At 38.4% G+C, this 16,450-nt stretch overlaps 2 protein-coding genes and 1 pseudogene across 2 annotated transcripts in view; 2 read left to right on the forward strand and 1 right to left on the reverse strand.

Moving 5' to 3' along the window:
- Nupr1 (nuclear protein 1, transcriptional regulator) overlaps positions 1–2,303 on the reverse strand; it is a 9,447-nt gene extending 7,144 nt beyond the window's left edge. The window contains exon 1 of the mRNA XM_023704183.1: positions 2,295–2,303. Coding sequence (XP_023559951.1) covers positions 2,295–2,303 — 9 coding nt within the window. The remainder of the gene's footprint in view (positions 1–2,294) is intronic.
- A 183-nt stretch (positions 2,304–2,486) lies between these two features.
- LOC101573961 (transmembrane protease serine 11C-like) overlaps positions 2,487–16,450 on the forward strand; it is a 92,273-nt gene continuing 78,309 nt past the window's right edge. Inside the window, 2 exon segments of the mRNA XM_012517552.1 lie at positions 2,487–2,575; positions 10,120–10,238. Of these exon segments, the coding sequence (XP_012373006.1) occupies positions 2,487–2,575; positions 10,120–10,238 (208 nt within the window).
- Positions 12,507–16,145, forward strand: LOC105743940 (annotated as a pseudogene).

Genomic DNA, 16,450 nt, shown 5'->3' on the forward strand with positions numbered 1-16,450 from the left:
TGGATCTATCCTCTACACTCTCTGCAGGGATTGCAGCTTCAGGGTTACACCCCAGGTGTGTATGCCAGGCCTGAGCTGTACATGGAGGTGGCAAGGTGAAGTAGGGGGAAGAGGAAACTCTCCCACACACTCACAGGACCTGGGCTAGGACTGGGTCTGGGGGTTCCCGGAACTCGGCAGAAATTCCTACTCAGCTGGCGGGGTGGGGGAGGTGATGCGGAGTGGTGGTGGGTGGCCCAAGGTGGTGGGAGAGGGTCCGGCCCATGCTGCACCTGAGCTGGGACTGGTCCCACAGGCACAGGGTAGCAGGAAGCTCTCCACACACTCGCTGGACCTGGGCTAGGACTGGGTCTTTGGGCTCCCGGAACGCAGCAGAAATTCCTACTCAGCGGGCGGGGTGGAGCAGGTACTGCGGAGTGGTGGGGGGCGGCCCAAGGGGGTGGGAGAGGGTCCGGACCACACTGTGCCTGGGCTGGGACTAGTCCCACTGGCACAGGGTAGCAGGAAGCTCTCCACTGGACCTGGGCTAAGACTGGGTCTCTACCTTTCATTTTTCAAAGTGCTCTAATACGTCATAATAAATATTAGGTCAATATAGGATACACTTAAGGGCTGGCCAGATAGCTCAGCAGACTAAAGCGCCTGCTTAGGCAAAGTGCAGCAGCCAGGGTTTTATCCCTGGCTTGCCATGCTGTCCCTGCCCCCAGGGCATGCTGAGACAACAATTGAGACTGGGCCTGGTGGCACATGCCTATAATCCCAGCGCTTAGGAGGCTGTAAACAGGAGAATTACTACAAGTCTGATCTGTGTAGTGAGACACTGTAGACCCTGTACTAAATACACACACATACATACATACATACATACATACATACATACATAGAATACACTTAAAATACATAAAATTATAGGGCTTAATAGGGATTTTAGGATTTTGTCATACAATATTCTTCTATATCACTTGTCTATAGAATCTCTTAAAGGTATCATCCTATGTTTTTCCTTAAATACTTCTAAATATCTCATTCCCTAATCACTACCCACAACAACAGAATTAGCTTTCACTTCTATGCAGTTCAACAGAGCTGCATGTACACTGCAATATTTATTTGATATGCTTTAACTGCCAGTTTATGTGAGTGCCTTTACCAGGAGATTGTAAATAAGCACACTGTTTCTAATTCTATAATTAGCATAGTGTGAACTCCATAGTTGATGTGCTATACATACTTTTTGAGCAGTGAAGGAAGAAAGCACCTTTACCTGGATATTTTTATCATTCTAGGACAATAATTCAGGGAGCTTCCCATGTAATTCCTGGTCTAATACACACAAAGCTCCATAACTATTTTATTGTAAGATACTGTGGGTCTATTAGCATTTATGAGATTCAAATGAGAATGCACTGTTTTGAGAATCTCACATGAAAAAGTAGAATTAGGCCTATACTAAAAGAAGAATAGGATTTGCATAGACAAGTTAGAGTAGGAAGAATACAATAGGTATTTCAAACACATTGCCAAAAATAAAGTATCTGGGGTATTCAAATAAATACAATTAACTAATATTTAAAGCACACAGACAGATCAGATCAGCTTACTATTGGTACCTGATAAGCACACAGTCATCATGAATCTTTTTATTCCGATATAAATGTGATTTCTCTGATAATTTTTTACTATGCATATTCTGGAAAGAAAGCAGGTAAAATAGTCAGGACAATGATGCTATCTGATCATACAATGAGACTGAGTCCCTTCAGCAAAGACTGTCACATATGTTCCCCCAGCCTCTGGCAAATTCTTTTTCTTCATTCCAGGTCACTAAACATTAAGGTGTGCCCCACCTGGCCTCCAAGCTAATATCAAAGTTGGCTGGTAAAATATAGAATGATATCCAAAACTTTTTAGAAAATTACTGGCTAAACCCATATTTTTTTTTAACAAGAAATCAACACCCTGCAGATTTCAGAGTATCAAAAACTCTTTAATGGCCACTAATATTAACATAGCAGTAAGAATTTCAAGGTAGTCATGAAAAGATGATACATGATTGAAGGAGGCAAAAGAATTATGACTTGGAAAGTATTCAGATCCTAATGGACAGTTAGCGTTTTAAGAGCCATTGACTTCATCGAAGCGCAAATCTAAGTTCGCATCACTTTTGGAAGAGGAATTCAGAGACAGAGAAGCAGAGCCACTAGTCTTCCAAAGGATAGAAACCAAAACTGTGCTTGAACCACATGGCCCTCCTGCTTGCACAGTCACAACTGGGTTTTAAATTTAGTCCCCACTTGGGTCATATGACTATTTTGTGTTTTATGGAGTGATACATACAGCTCATGTTTTATTGTTTTAAAATTAACTAATAAATGTTTGGAAACACTTTGAAGATGAAAAGTTGTGTAAGTGCTAAGTATTATCATTACGTCATTATCATAAAATGCATAAAAGCCCCAGAATTTTGTGAGCTACATAGACGAAGCATGATTGTGCGAGGCAGCGCTCGCTGGGAAGATGGCTCAGGGACAGCGGCAGCGGTGCGGCGGCCTGGACCTGTCTGTGGCACAGGTGGGTGCGGGACTAGCCCTGCTCCTCAGCAAGTGTCTGAGGGGCCAAAGTCACGAGGGTCCCTTCCTTTGTGCTTTAAAGTTCTTAAAAGAGGATTGTGCCCTCAAGCATTTTGGGGCAATGGGAGCAATATGAATTGTAAACAAAAGAAAACCAAAACTAATTCAGTTGGATAAATTTTAATCCTTGAAATGTGTTTGTATTAATTTTTTGAGAACTATTTCCATTATAATGAGAATATAGATGAAAAGTATAATTGCTGAAACTTGGAGTAGGATGGGGGATTTTACCATCTAAGAGGATATTTCAGCATCAACACGGAGAGAGCACAAGATATTTGTCTATTTCTAGTGATGTATGATGATATAGATACTATTATTTTCATTTGCAATATGCTACTCCACCTATAGAAAGCAATAGAGCAAAATTTAAATCTTAATTTTCATTTTTAAAAATAAATAATAATTTTTCATTGTTTTGCTGATATATATTTTCAACAGCATGATTTAACATTTTAGTTGGAACTAAGAACAAAAAAAGAGGATTTTGTCTTTTCTCAGCAATGTCATTTATTCAGAGAGAAACTGATTTAGAAGTCAAAGACATATACTGTTTCTGCACATGCAGGTAGACAAATAACTTTTACAGTTTTGATTCTTAAAGTAATCAGATTAACACAATGATAAATAATCACACATACATTAATCCTTCTTGGCACTTCAAGAAAATGCAACCCATTGAGATTAGCTGGTGTTTTTAATAAATTTGTTAAAAACAGTTTAGGTTTTGGTAACTATGCCATCGTTCAGATTTGAGGAAAAGGGTGTTGGGGGTATAGTGGTGAGCAGAGCTGCCTTACAGAGTTGAGGCAAAGGGTATGATATTGGGCAATGTAATTTCCAAATACACAGCTTTCATAACATCATTTTAATATTTGCATTGATATTTAGCATATCAACTATCAGAGTAACACAGAAATATATTCAATCAAATTGAATATTTATTAATTTTTATTTAACAAAACTAGAGTAAGAATCTTCTATTACAGTTTCTAAGGAGTGGGTTCTAAATCCCTTATATCAAATTGCTCAGCTTCTTATGGCCTGTAAGTAATATATGAGAAACCTGAGTTTTATCCTTTAAAATAATGAATAATTTTAAGTACAGTTCATGTGAAAGCCATTGTACCTTAAAAAACTGCAAATAATTATTTATATCATTGTTATCTTATTAATTAGTATACCTGAGTGGCTTCATTTTTTTTTCTTTTCACTTCTTTTTTTATTAATTTTATTGAGAAACAAAGGGCAATGAAAGTTCCAAAACAGATTACTAGGATACTTTCAATAATTAATACATTGCATATTGCTGTGTTCATAGTGATTATTCATAATACAAGATGCATACATAATATCCTGTGCAAACACTATTAGTACAAATCTTTCTTCTCATTGAACTAAGAGAAAATAGCTGTGTATCTGTCCTATTTTGTATATACAGATACAAAATAGTCCTTCATTTATATCCCCTTTTTTTCTTTAGTTTTGTCAGAGATGGGTACTCCATTGCCATTTAAATATAGTAGGTGTGTGAACGCAGCAAAATAATCTAATATAGTACACTAGTCCATAATAGTAGTGGGTTATCTATAGGACTAGCAGTGTCAGAACTGGTGATTTCGGTCCTTTACAGATCAACATATTAACATGGCTTTACTTTTCATACCTCATTATTATACTTTTCTGCTGGAAGGTTAAGACCAAGATAAAGAAAGACCTATATAACAAGAAATGTAACTCCTGTATCTGACAAAGACCATCAAATCCCCAGAGATTTACCCTGAACCCTGTACTGCAGTTTGTAGATCCTTTGTCAGTGTCAGCCATGTGGATGAGTCATGGCCATTACTTGACCAATTTGCTTTCTGTGAAAGTCTGAAAGAATGTTTTCTGTCCATGTGACTCTCCTTAGGCACACTCTACATCATCGATCACTTTCCTCTGTGGCCCCATACTCTCCTTGATCAGAAAATTTGGGATGTCACTGAGTTACATGATGCTACAGTATAGGTTCTCTTATGTCCTGAGTCCTCACTGACCTTGAAAAGTTAGGGCCAAAATGTTGGCTGTCCTTGTAAGCCTTCTTTTTCTACAATTTTTGGTCTGCAAACTTACATTGTTAATCCTCCAGAAGAGAAACTTAATGATATTATTACCCTATAACATAGGCAGTTGAACTTAACCTCACTATCTGTCTGAATATCAAACATCTTAGACATAGCATGGAACAGGTATTTTCCGTCAAGTATTGATATGTTAAAATTTAGATCCCTACAGAATGTGAAGAAAAAAAATAAAAAATATTTTTTAAAAGTTGGAATAGACAATTACATATTTTTACACAGAAATTTAGAAATCTAACCATATACAGCACTGTAGCAGGACAGTCCTGTGACATTTTTTTTGTTTTTTGCTTTCATTTATTACCCTTTTTTAAAATAAGCATTCACTTGAGAGGCAGTATAGCAGTAATTGATAGGATATGCCAAAAAGTATGTATTTAGAAGACCAGAATGACAGGCATTCCAAGTATGACCCTAGTATTGCACATTACTATTCAGTGCAGTTGCTTAGTTCACAGGTATCAGCATATATAGTGAGTCAGGGTGAGAATCCTGCCAATTAACTGTTAGTGTCAAAAACCTGCTGAATACCTCCCCGACCTCGCACGCCGAGTAGGAATTTCTGCTGAGTTCCGGGAAAACTCAGACCCAGTCCTAGCCCAGATCCGGTGACTGTGTGGAGGGCTTCCTGCTACCCTGAACAGGCAGGACCAGTCCCAGCCCAGGTGCAGCATGGGCCGGACCCTCTCCCACCCCCTCGGGCCGCCCCGCACCAATCCGCAGTACTTCCCCCACCCCGCCCGGTGAGTAGGAATTTGCGACCGGAGTCTCCCCTTCTGTGGGAGTTTGTTGTGGCAGCCCCAGTCAGCTGATATATAATGCAATGCTATTTTTATAGTTCTTCATTTTAAACTTATTAGTAATCCTGTTCATCATTTTGCATTTCATGCCTAGCGCAGTATTTTTTCCATAGAAAATCCTCAATAAATATGATCATAAACTGTCCTGTCAGGCATAGTGGTGCGCATCTGTAATCCCAGGACTTAGGGGAGGAAGGCAAGAGGATCATGTCAAATTCGGAGCCAGCCTACGCTACACAGTGAGTTCAAGCCCAGGCTGAAAAACACAATGAGACCCTGTCTCAAGAAAAGTTAGTTATATATTTAAATTCTAAAGAGATACTGTCTGTATATCTTTGTAGATCAAACTCTAGTTTTTATTTTACAACATTAAAAAAAATTACCTTGGAATAAAGTTGCCTCTCAATTCATAAATCATGTGACAGTTTATTTTACAAGCTTTTAATATTATTATTTAACTATTGTCCTACTGTTTCCAAGTTCTCCATATCATTCGTGCCTAAACTTTATAACCTATCAGTCTTCAAATAATTCTGGAGAAAACTCCAAAGCTGACCAAAAAGGATCAAATTCCAAAAAGTTGCAGATTGGATGATTACATGCATAGAATGTTCTTTAAATGACAAAATTTTAGAAAGGGAAGATGAACTTGTGGTTGCGAGGGCTTACAGAGGCAAGAGGAATGAGACAAGGGCTGGCTCAGTGTGCCCAGGGGCAGCAGTGGTGCGGCATGTTTTGTGGGAGATTGAACCCTAGTTCCTGCACTTGCCTAAGCAGGTGCTTAGACTGCTGAGCTAGCTCACTGGCCTTGCTGTACCTTTTAGTGAGATAATATGATTAGTGAGATAATACGATGTTTGCACATGTGGATCTGACTTATTTCACTTACCAATAGTCTCTAGCCACCTCCATTTATCTACAAAAGCCTCAAGTTTTTCCTTTTGATAGCTGAATAATACTCCATTGTATAAATATATATCTTTTTTATCCATTCCTCAGTTGATGGACATTTTATTGTTTCCAAGATTTAGCTATGACAAATTGCACCGCCATACATATGGATTCACATATATCACTGTGCTATGATTTCACTTCTTTTGGGAAGATACCTAAGAGGGGAATAGATCATTTGAATGGGACCTCCACTCCTAGCTTTTGAGGAATCTCCGTACTGATTTCCATAATGGTTGTACCAGCCTGCACTCCCTCCAGTGAAGAAGGGTTCCTTTTTCGCCACAGCCTCTCCAGCATTTGTCATTGCTTGACTTCTTGATGACAGCCTTTCTTTCTTGCATAGGAAGATACCTCATTGTTATTTTAATTTGCATCTCTTAAATGACCAGTGATGTTGAAAATTTTTTCACGTATTTATTTACCATTTGTATCTCTTCATTTGTGAAATGTATATTCTCAGATGCCCATTTTTGGATTGATTCTTTGAATTTTGGAGGCCTGATTTTTTTTAATTCTTTATATGTTCTAGATAGGAGTCTTTTTTCTGAAAGACAGCCTGCTACAATTGTCTCCCACTTTATGGATTTTCATTTTACTCTGTTGCTGATATCTTTTGATGTACAGAAATTTTTCAAAAACAGGAGATCATAATTGTTGATTCTTTGAAGTATTTCCCTTGCAGTTTGATTTTCATTCATGAACTCTTTACCTATCCCTATATCCTTAAGGTTTCTATCTACTTTCTTTGCCAGAAGATTTAGTGTTTCAGTTTTAATATTTAATTTTTTTTTTGGCAGCTCAGCCTGCCCTGAGGGAAGGGCTGGTGCAGCATGTGGTGCTGGAGATCGAACCATGGTCCCCAGTGTCTGCCTAAGCTTGACTTAGTAGGCACTTTATGCCACTGAGCTATCTCAACAGCCCCACAGTTTTAATATTTAAATATTTGATCCATTTTAACTATCATTTTGTGCACAGTGATAGACATGGGGCTATTGTAAGCCTTCAGCACTTGGAAAGCCAGTATTTGCAGCACCATTTATTAAACAGGCTTTCTTCCAATGAACATATTTGACCCCTTTGCCAAAGATAAGGTGTTTGAGTGTGCTTGTACTTGTGTCTACAATTTGTAATCTGTTCCATTGAGCCTCAGGTCTGTTTTTATGCCAGTACCATGCTGATTTTATCACAGCAGCTTTGTATAATTTCAAGTCAGGAATTGTGATGCCTCCTACCTTTCCTCTGTTGCCCAGGATTGCTTTTGCTTTTCTAGGTCTCGTCTGGTTCCAGGTGAATTTTAAGAATGTTTTTGCTAGATCTGTGCATATACTAATTTAATTGGGATTCCATTAAATGTGTATAACAATTTTGGGAGTATGGCCATTTTCACAATGTTGGTTCTTACATAATAACTATTGAATAGTCTCTCTATGTAATAAAGTTTATCTGTAACAAAAATTCTCTTGATGCCACTTTCTCCCCAAACATTCCAATCAATCTCTTTAGCAAACTCTTTGGAAGAGAGTTTAATGGTCACTGTCTTTGGATTTTCTAACTCCCGTTTTCTCTTAATCTATCTTTAACTGATCCTATAACCTTAATTCCTAAAATTTGTATCTCATCAGATCAGTAGTAACCTCTAAATGCTAAGCTAGTGTCAGTGTCCACTGGCTTATCCAGTTTGAGCTCTCATCTGGCACAAATGCTTCCCTAATCACTGACACACTTCTATTGCTTCCAGGGTACTACTTTCTCTTGGCTCTCCTCCCACCTCCCTGGTCATTTCCTCTCTGTATCCTTTGCTGGATCATCCTCCTCTCCCTAACCTAATGAGTGCACTGGTGATGCTTTCTTGGTCTTCTCTCTACCTATATGCATTCCCTTGTTAATCTCATTGAGTCTCAGAGTCTAATCTATATGTTGATGAGTGGCAAATTTATATTAAAACCCATATTTCAAACTTATATGCCCATCCCATATCTCCATCTGAATAGCTACTGAATATTTCTACAAACAAAATAAACAACATTCAACTTATGCCCATCCCCTCAGTTCATCACCATCTCCATCTTTTGAGTTCTCTAACTCAAGACCTAGAAGCCATCCTTGACTTGCTCTTCCATTCACACAGTACAGTAATATGTTAGGAAAGCCCTGTTGACTTTGTAATCAGAACATACTAAAACTTCAACATGTTTTCTTTTACATGGTCCAAGTTTTCGTCTTGTTTGGATAACTGCAGTCATTTTCTACCTTGTCATGCTGCTTCTACTTTAGCCTTCCACAACTTCTTTCTTCACAGCAGCCAAAGATATTAAATTAAGACAAAGTCAGATCTTCACAATGCTCTGCTAAAAGCCAATGAATGTTACCATTTGACTTAGAGAGATAAAATAAAAATTATTTCCATGAACCACAAGGCACATAAAGCCTTTGTTTTTTGGAATTTTTATTAGTACATATTTGCAGTAAATAATAGTTGCATTCATCCTTGAGAGTTGGTACATGGACACATCCTTGTTCATTTTATTTCTTCCTCCCATACCCTCTTGTTCTCTTCTCAGGACATTCATTGAGTTGTTCTCCCTCTCTGTGATAATCCAGATAGCCACATGGCTAACACCTCATCAGTTTAAGTCTGTTCAGATCTCCCTTCCCTTGCCACCCCATCCCCTCACACACACCCTTGCACTTCTGACCTTTGTCCAGTTCTACTCTTTTTCTGTAGCACCTAATGTCTTTATACTTCATGTATTTTATGCATTACAGTTTTGTTTATTGCCTAGCTCCACTCAGTTCAATGTAAGCTCCATAAGGAGAGGTCTTTGTTCCTAAAGTACATATTCCAGTGTCCCGAACCAGCGGGTCAGTCAATGAAGGTCACATGGGAGAGGAGCGGGGAACTGAGGAGGGGACAAAGGACAGGAGACACGAGAAATGGAGACAAGGCAGGATTCTGATCAAGTCTCGTTTATTCAAAGGAAACTCTGGGTATATATAGTGGAGGCATAAGGAAATGATGTCGGCAGGTAAAAGGCACGAGTAACTAGGCAACTGGGCTATGACAGGAAGTCCCATCTCCAGGGCATAGCAGAAGACTTATGGGAAATAGGCGGGGTAAGAAGAATTAGGAGCTTTGCTCAGCAAAGATAGGGGAAGAGGAACCCGGAAACCCACTTGCAATAGGATTGGAGGCCTGGAGTTATTGAGCCTCCCACATTCCAGAGTAGCAATATAGAAAGGTTTTCTAAATGAATGAACAGTGGTTTAATATTTCCACTATTATCCATATATGTTGACAAATAAATAGGCCAAGCAGCACATTCACTACTTTTAAAGTCCATTTCCCAAGGTCATTAATCAGCTAAGTATACAACCAATGTAATACATTTTCACACCTAACATTAAATTCATATTTGTTTTGTATATATGACAAAATATATGTATGCATTATGTATGTATGTATGTATGTATGTATATAATCTTAGCATGTTTTTAGTATGTAATGTTTACATTCCTTGCAGGAAATCTGTACATCTGCATAACACATCCGATTTATTTCTGAAAGTCCTATATCAGGCTCATACTGACACCTTTTCTGTTCTCTTTACTCAGAAGAACAGAGTCAAAAGCAAAAATGAAGCTCACAAGGTGTGGGAAGATTTCTTTGGCTACCTTAATAGTAGTAACAACAGCAGTCTTCATTGGACTCATTGTCTATTTGGTTGTCTACGGTAAGAATTCTTTATGTCTGACTTTCCAGTCACATGGATTTATTGAGTCCAGTTTGACAAAATTAGGAATTTTGAGAATTTAAGAAGGAAAGAAACCAGAAGAGATTATTTCATGGTTCACCAATATTTACTGCATTCTTTCTTCTTGTTTCTAAAGCTTTATTGAGACATAATTGATATAAGTATAAACAATTGCACAGAGTAACCATGTCTTAATGAGTTTGTATAATAATTATAATGTTACCCCCATTATAATTAAAGTACTAGACATTTGCATCTTATTCAAGAATTTCTTTGTCCTTTAGCAACCATTAGCTTAGGAATTCTAAATCAGTGATTTGGTACTCTTTCTTAGGCCCCACTGCCACCACCCAGGAAAGGCTTAGATAGTCAGACTCTTAGGAAAGACTAGATGCTGATGCACAAGGTAGGCACAGCCCTGGCCTTTTCTGAATTTAATGCTAGGAAAATAAGAAATCAGTTAACAAATAAATATAAAATCTTAGACTGTGATTTCTTACTCTGAAAGTAAAGGTTTTTACTCTAGTCTATATTTTCTTTATAAAATATTTTCCTTATAAAAATCTCCTTTAAAATTAGGCTATTCTGGGGCTGGGGATATAGCTCAGGGCACAAATGCCTGCCTGGCAGGCACAAGTTCCTGAGTTCAAGTCCCAGTACCAAAAATAAAAAGTAAAATAAAATAATAAAATTAGGCTATTTTATAATAATGAGGTATGAAAAATAAAAAAACTGTACTTATTTTTTGGTACATGTTTTGCACAAAATAGAAAACAGTGTGGGAGCATCAGATTTTTCTTAAAAACATACCTTCATGCCACATTTAGTTTTTAATGGTTTCTTTAACCCATTTTTCCCAGTCTTTTAAATCATAACAACATCCTTTTTCATTTATAATCTTTATATTTAGTTTTAATTGCACATATTTAGAGAGCCCACCTTGTGTGTGATAATTTCACACATCAATATAATGGTTAAAGATCAAGGTCATTACCATTTTTGTCATCTTAAATACTTGGCATTTTTTTCTTTGTTTTGCAAACTTTCAAATTCCTTTCTTATGGTTGTTCTTGAAGCATATAAATACAAAACCAAGTCATCTTACTATATAGAGCAAGAGCACTCATTTCTTCCATCTGCCCTGCTTAGCTGCAGGCCTTCCCCTTTCCTTCCTCTCTAAGCTCCACTCTTCCTAAGCTCTAACATGCACCAGTTTTCTCTCTACTTCTGCGTGATCAAAATTTTTATCATCCACATTTGAATGAGAACATGCAGCATTATCATTTTATTCTCTTTAAAAAATAGTAAAAAAAAAAAGCATTATAAATGAAACATAATTTCACTAAACAAAATTCAATCATGGTATATTGTAAGACATTTTATAACAAAAGCCTTTTTCTCTATTTTCACAAGAAAAATTTTGTCAAGAGAATATATGAAGACTTACAAATAAGAACTATAAGTGCAGCAATATTTTAAACTAGCTTGTATTTAATTATATCTACCTATGCTTGAAAATCAATAAATATACATGTACAAGAATAATTCTTCATTAATGTACAACAGCAATATTTTGCATGTATATAAAATATAAATATATGTCCTTGAAATTACCTTCTGCTGTCACAATGCCCTCATCTGATGCAATTCATGCTCACAGGTTGAGAACTACTACATGAGAGCATCTTAATAGTTCCTGAAGGAAGTCACCACCCATAAAAGGGGATGGCTAGCCAAGTCAAATCTGTTCAGTGTAAGGAGGAAAAAAACATTGGCATGGATAGAATTAGAGAGGGGGGAGCACCATGCACAGAGGCAGCACCCTAGGGAACTGAAGGCGTGCATCCAGCTCTCCTCCATCTTCTCTATTCAGCCTTCCACAGTCAGATCAGTGGTGCAAACATGATCACTACATATCTGATACTAATACCAAACTTCAGCCTATGTTCACAAAACTGAATAAGAAGTGCTCCTTCAAGGGATGGAAACAAAAACTGCTGCTTTTCATCAAGGGTGTAAAGGTGCCAGAAACAAGAGAGGAGAAAGCCAAATATTGCAGGGGCCATCTTTGGAAATAAATGTGTTATGATTTTTTCTCATTGTTATCACCATCTTGGCATGTGAAGAGTGGATGATGCCTCTCCCTTCACACCAGGGTGAGAGGTGGGCTTCTAGAAGAGACTGATACAATCTCAGAAGACTTGAAGATCCGAAACACAGAGGACTGGGGCCTGACTCACACCTGGAATGTCTGAAAGAGAAGAGCTTGGAGACACCCTGGTCAGCAATGTGAGAGGAAGTGGTACCCAAGAGCACTTTGAAAATTAAAATTTCAAAACACAGAGGCAGCCTTATAGAGTGGTGCCTCTGTTCACAGACACTTTTGTTTGCAAATAATTTGATTTGCAGATAAAAGAATTTAGTAAAATTTTGGTCTTGTTTGCAAACTCTGCATCAGATCATCACACAACCACAGCCATCTTTCCCACATGAACATGGTCACTCTTCTAGAACTGTGGAACAATTAAATTCATGAACTGAGGTACAACTATAAAGGTCCTGTTGACACTCCCTACATAATTTTTCCTATGGACCACACATAGCTCACCCAGTTCTATCCAAGAAGCCACCTTGAGAAGTAATCAAAGCTGCAGTAATAGATGCCTGCAGGTGCTAAATGGCAAGAAAGAGTAAACTCAGGTGGGAATATTGATATATTTGTACATGATAAAAAAAAAATGTAGGGGTCGGGGAGATGGATCAGTAGAATAAGCACTTCCCTGACAAGCAGAAGGGCCTGAGTTCAATCCCAGGTTCTGCAAAAAACAAGAAAAAAAATGTAATCAAGAGATGTCTAGCAATGAGAGTAATGGACAGTCAAATTTCAGAGCAGAAGGCAGCAGCACAATGCTCATTTGATGACGTTTTTGTGCCCTTGAATATTTTGTAGTTCAGTGCCATAGATTCCAAACCCAGAGACAATGAACCATCTGCTCACAATAACTATTCTGTTGCTTGGGTCTGTAATTACTATAGAAGGATAATTGAACAAACCAAAGCATAACACATATTTTTACTCTTAGACATCTACCTTCTTTTACTTTAGATTACCCTAAGTGATAATGACTCATTACACAGGTTGATATAAATAAGTATTGACTTGTTGACTACTTTTATACCTAAGGCAAATACCAACCTAGGAGCTATACAAGTATATAAAAACAATGGAGAAAGGCTAGTGCATTATCCTAATCTTACACTGAAAGCACGCATCATCTAGATAAGCCTCATTTTTTTTTTCTTAAGCCTTCAATTAGTACATATTTTCCTCTGTGAGCCATTATGATCTCTAACACAGTTATTCAGTTCCACTGTTGTAGTGGCCAAATACCCATTATGAAGATAAATAAGTATAGCTATTTTCCAATAAATATTTATGAAAACTAAAATTTGAATTTTACATAATTTTCATGTTTCACCAAATACTATTACTCTTTTAAATGTTTTCACCTTTTTGTAACCATTGTAAAAACCATTATCTACCCATAGGCTTCCCCCAAATAGACTAGCTTTGGCCCATCAGTTATAATTTCTAGATCCCCGTTCTAAACAGGGGTTAATTTTTAACCCTGACTATACTTTGGAAACACATGCAGTGTTTCCTCAAAACTAGTACCCATTGGACAACAGGTACTAACTGGCATTTGTACAGGAAAAATAAGTTACCGTGCTCTGTTATATAGTAGGGTGATATTAAATAAAGCATTGTATATTTCAAAAAACATAGAAAGATTTTTAATGCTATCACAACTAAATGATAAATGTTGAAGGAGATACAAATGCTTATCCTGACTTGAATATTTTGTAATATATACATTCATTGAAACAACACTCGACATTTTTAAAAGAACTATAGCTATTGTGTCATTAAAAAGTAATAAAACTGTAAAAGATTAAACTAAATTCTAGTTCCTTAAATTTTTTTCCTATTTACAAATATGAAAAACATCAGCCTATATTCCCTGCTTTCACAAACGCTGCCTACAGTAGAAACTGATTTCCTGGCCTCGCTAGCTCTACTGCGCAGCCAAAGCTGAGAATCCCTGTCCTTGGGGTAGCCAAGGACATATGATATACAAACATGCATTCATTTAGCAATCCAAGGTCCTCTGTGTAGTGTTCTATCTTGCATGACCTACATTACCAAGGTAACCTTGATATGCAAAAAAGCTGTTGCAGGAAAGCCACCACGTTCATGTCCCAGACAGCTAGAGTGGACGAGGAAGAAGATTAACACATCGTGTCTCAAGAAACAGCTCAGAAGTGCACACACTACTTTCCTTTCATTTCCTGTGCCACAACCTGATGTACCAATTGCTGCTAGATGTAACAGAGACTGGGAAATGTGGTTTTTATGTTAGCACCATATAGCATGCTCAGTGACAAATCACAGATTACATTCCCACAGAAAAAGTAAGAAAGGAAGACAGGAAATAATATAGTTTCTTCCCTACAAAGTTATTACATTGCAGTAGGTTAGTTAGTGAAGACTTGGTGAGGAAACAGACAGATTAGAGTTCCTAAAAAGTTTCTTGATGTACATGGAGAAAAATCAATCTTTCTTGCTTTTCATTTAAGACAATATTTCAAAATATTTCTGTGCTAGTTATAAAAGACAATTTTAACCTCAAAATAGCAGCTTTACATTCAAGAATTATAAAACAAAAGCAAAAAACATCGGAGTCCAAGCATGAAACAATACTTTCTCAAATTCAAATGTATTTGCTTTGTTTTCTCATTTTATATCCAAGGGCCTTGAGGATATGTGAGTTAACGCCTCCTTCACTGCCAACGTTAATATTCACTCTAACAGACTCTTTAAAGGACAGCATTTGACTCTGCAAAGGCTGAACTGCAAGAACCTGACTTGGAAAACTCTGAGGACCAAGCCAAGAGTATGCAATGTGGCCCATCTCCGGTGATCAGTGCAGCCAAGAATGGGGTGCTTGGCTCTCACAGAACCCAGTTCTGAGTAACTAAGTCAACCTGTGTGAGCAGCATCAAGGTGTGCAGCCGCGCAGGGGCACGTGCACTGCCACCGTGATCAGTTTAGGAAAAGCCCGCATAGAGACGTACGAGTAAGCAACCACAAAAAGAAAAGGATTCCTGCAAACTAAAAATAAAAATGATAATGCTAAAAATAATAATAATAATAATAACGCTCAAACCGTAAGCCAACTGGCTTCCTTTTTAAAAAGGAAATCCGCTCTTTCCTGCCGTTGCTGAGTTGCGCAGAGGCGGAGGCTCAGGTGTTTTCAGGATTCGGCTTCACCCATAACCCGCCTCCATGGCCGAGGAGGCATTGCTGCTGGAGGTCTGATGGACGTCAACACCGCTTTACAAGAGGTGCTGAAGACCGCCCTCATCCACGATGGCCCTGCACGCGGAATTTGCGAAGCCGCCAAAGCCTTAGAGAAGTACGTGCCTGAGTCTCAGTACTGCGGTGGGTTGTTGCAACCGGAACAAAACCGCAGCTGAGGGAAGAAAGCGTGAAGCTCATGCTGCTAGCGCAGAAGTTCTGAAGGGAACCGGTCGACAGGAAACCTAGGAAAAGACGCCATGCCCATCCCTGTGTGCTTGCATCCAACTGCGATGAGCCTATGTATGTAAAGCTAGTGGAGGACCTTTGTGCTGAGCTCCAAATCAACCTAATTAAGGTTGACAACAAGAAACTCGGAGAATAGGTAGGCCTCTGTAAGACTGACCGTGAGGGGAAACCCCGTAAAGTGGTTGGTTACAGTTGTGTGGTGGTTAAGGATTATGGCAAAGAATCGCAGGCCAAGGATGTCATCGAAGGATACTTCAAAGGCAAGAAATGAATGAATAAAAATTTTGGTTCACTTAAAAAAAAAAAAAAAAGGAAATCCAAGGGCCAGCCAGATAGCTCAGCAGATTAAAGCACCTGCTTAGGCAGACGCAGAGACCAGCGTTGGATCCCTGGCGTGCCTTGCGGGACCTGCCCCTGGGGTGTGCTGAGACTGTGATTGAGACTGGGCGTGCCTATAATCCCAGCACTGGGAGTGCCTATAATCCCAGCACTTGGGAGGCTGAACACAGGAGGATCACTATTGGGACCAGAGAGGTGGCTCACTGGAATAAATACTTCCCTGGCAAGCACAAGGTCCTGAGTT

This window comes from Octodon degus, unplaced genomic scaffold, assembly GCF_000260255.1.
Source record: "Octodon degus isolate 3935 unplaced genomic scaffold, OctDeg1.0 scaffold00191, whole genome shotgun sequence".
NCBI lineage: Eukaryota > Metazoa > Chordata > Mammalia > Rodentia > Octodontidae > Octodon > Octodon degus.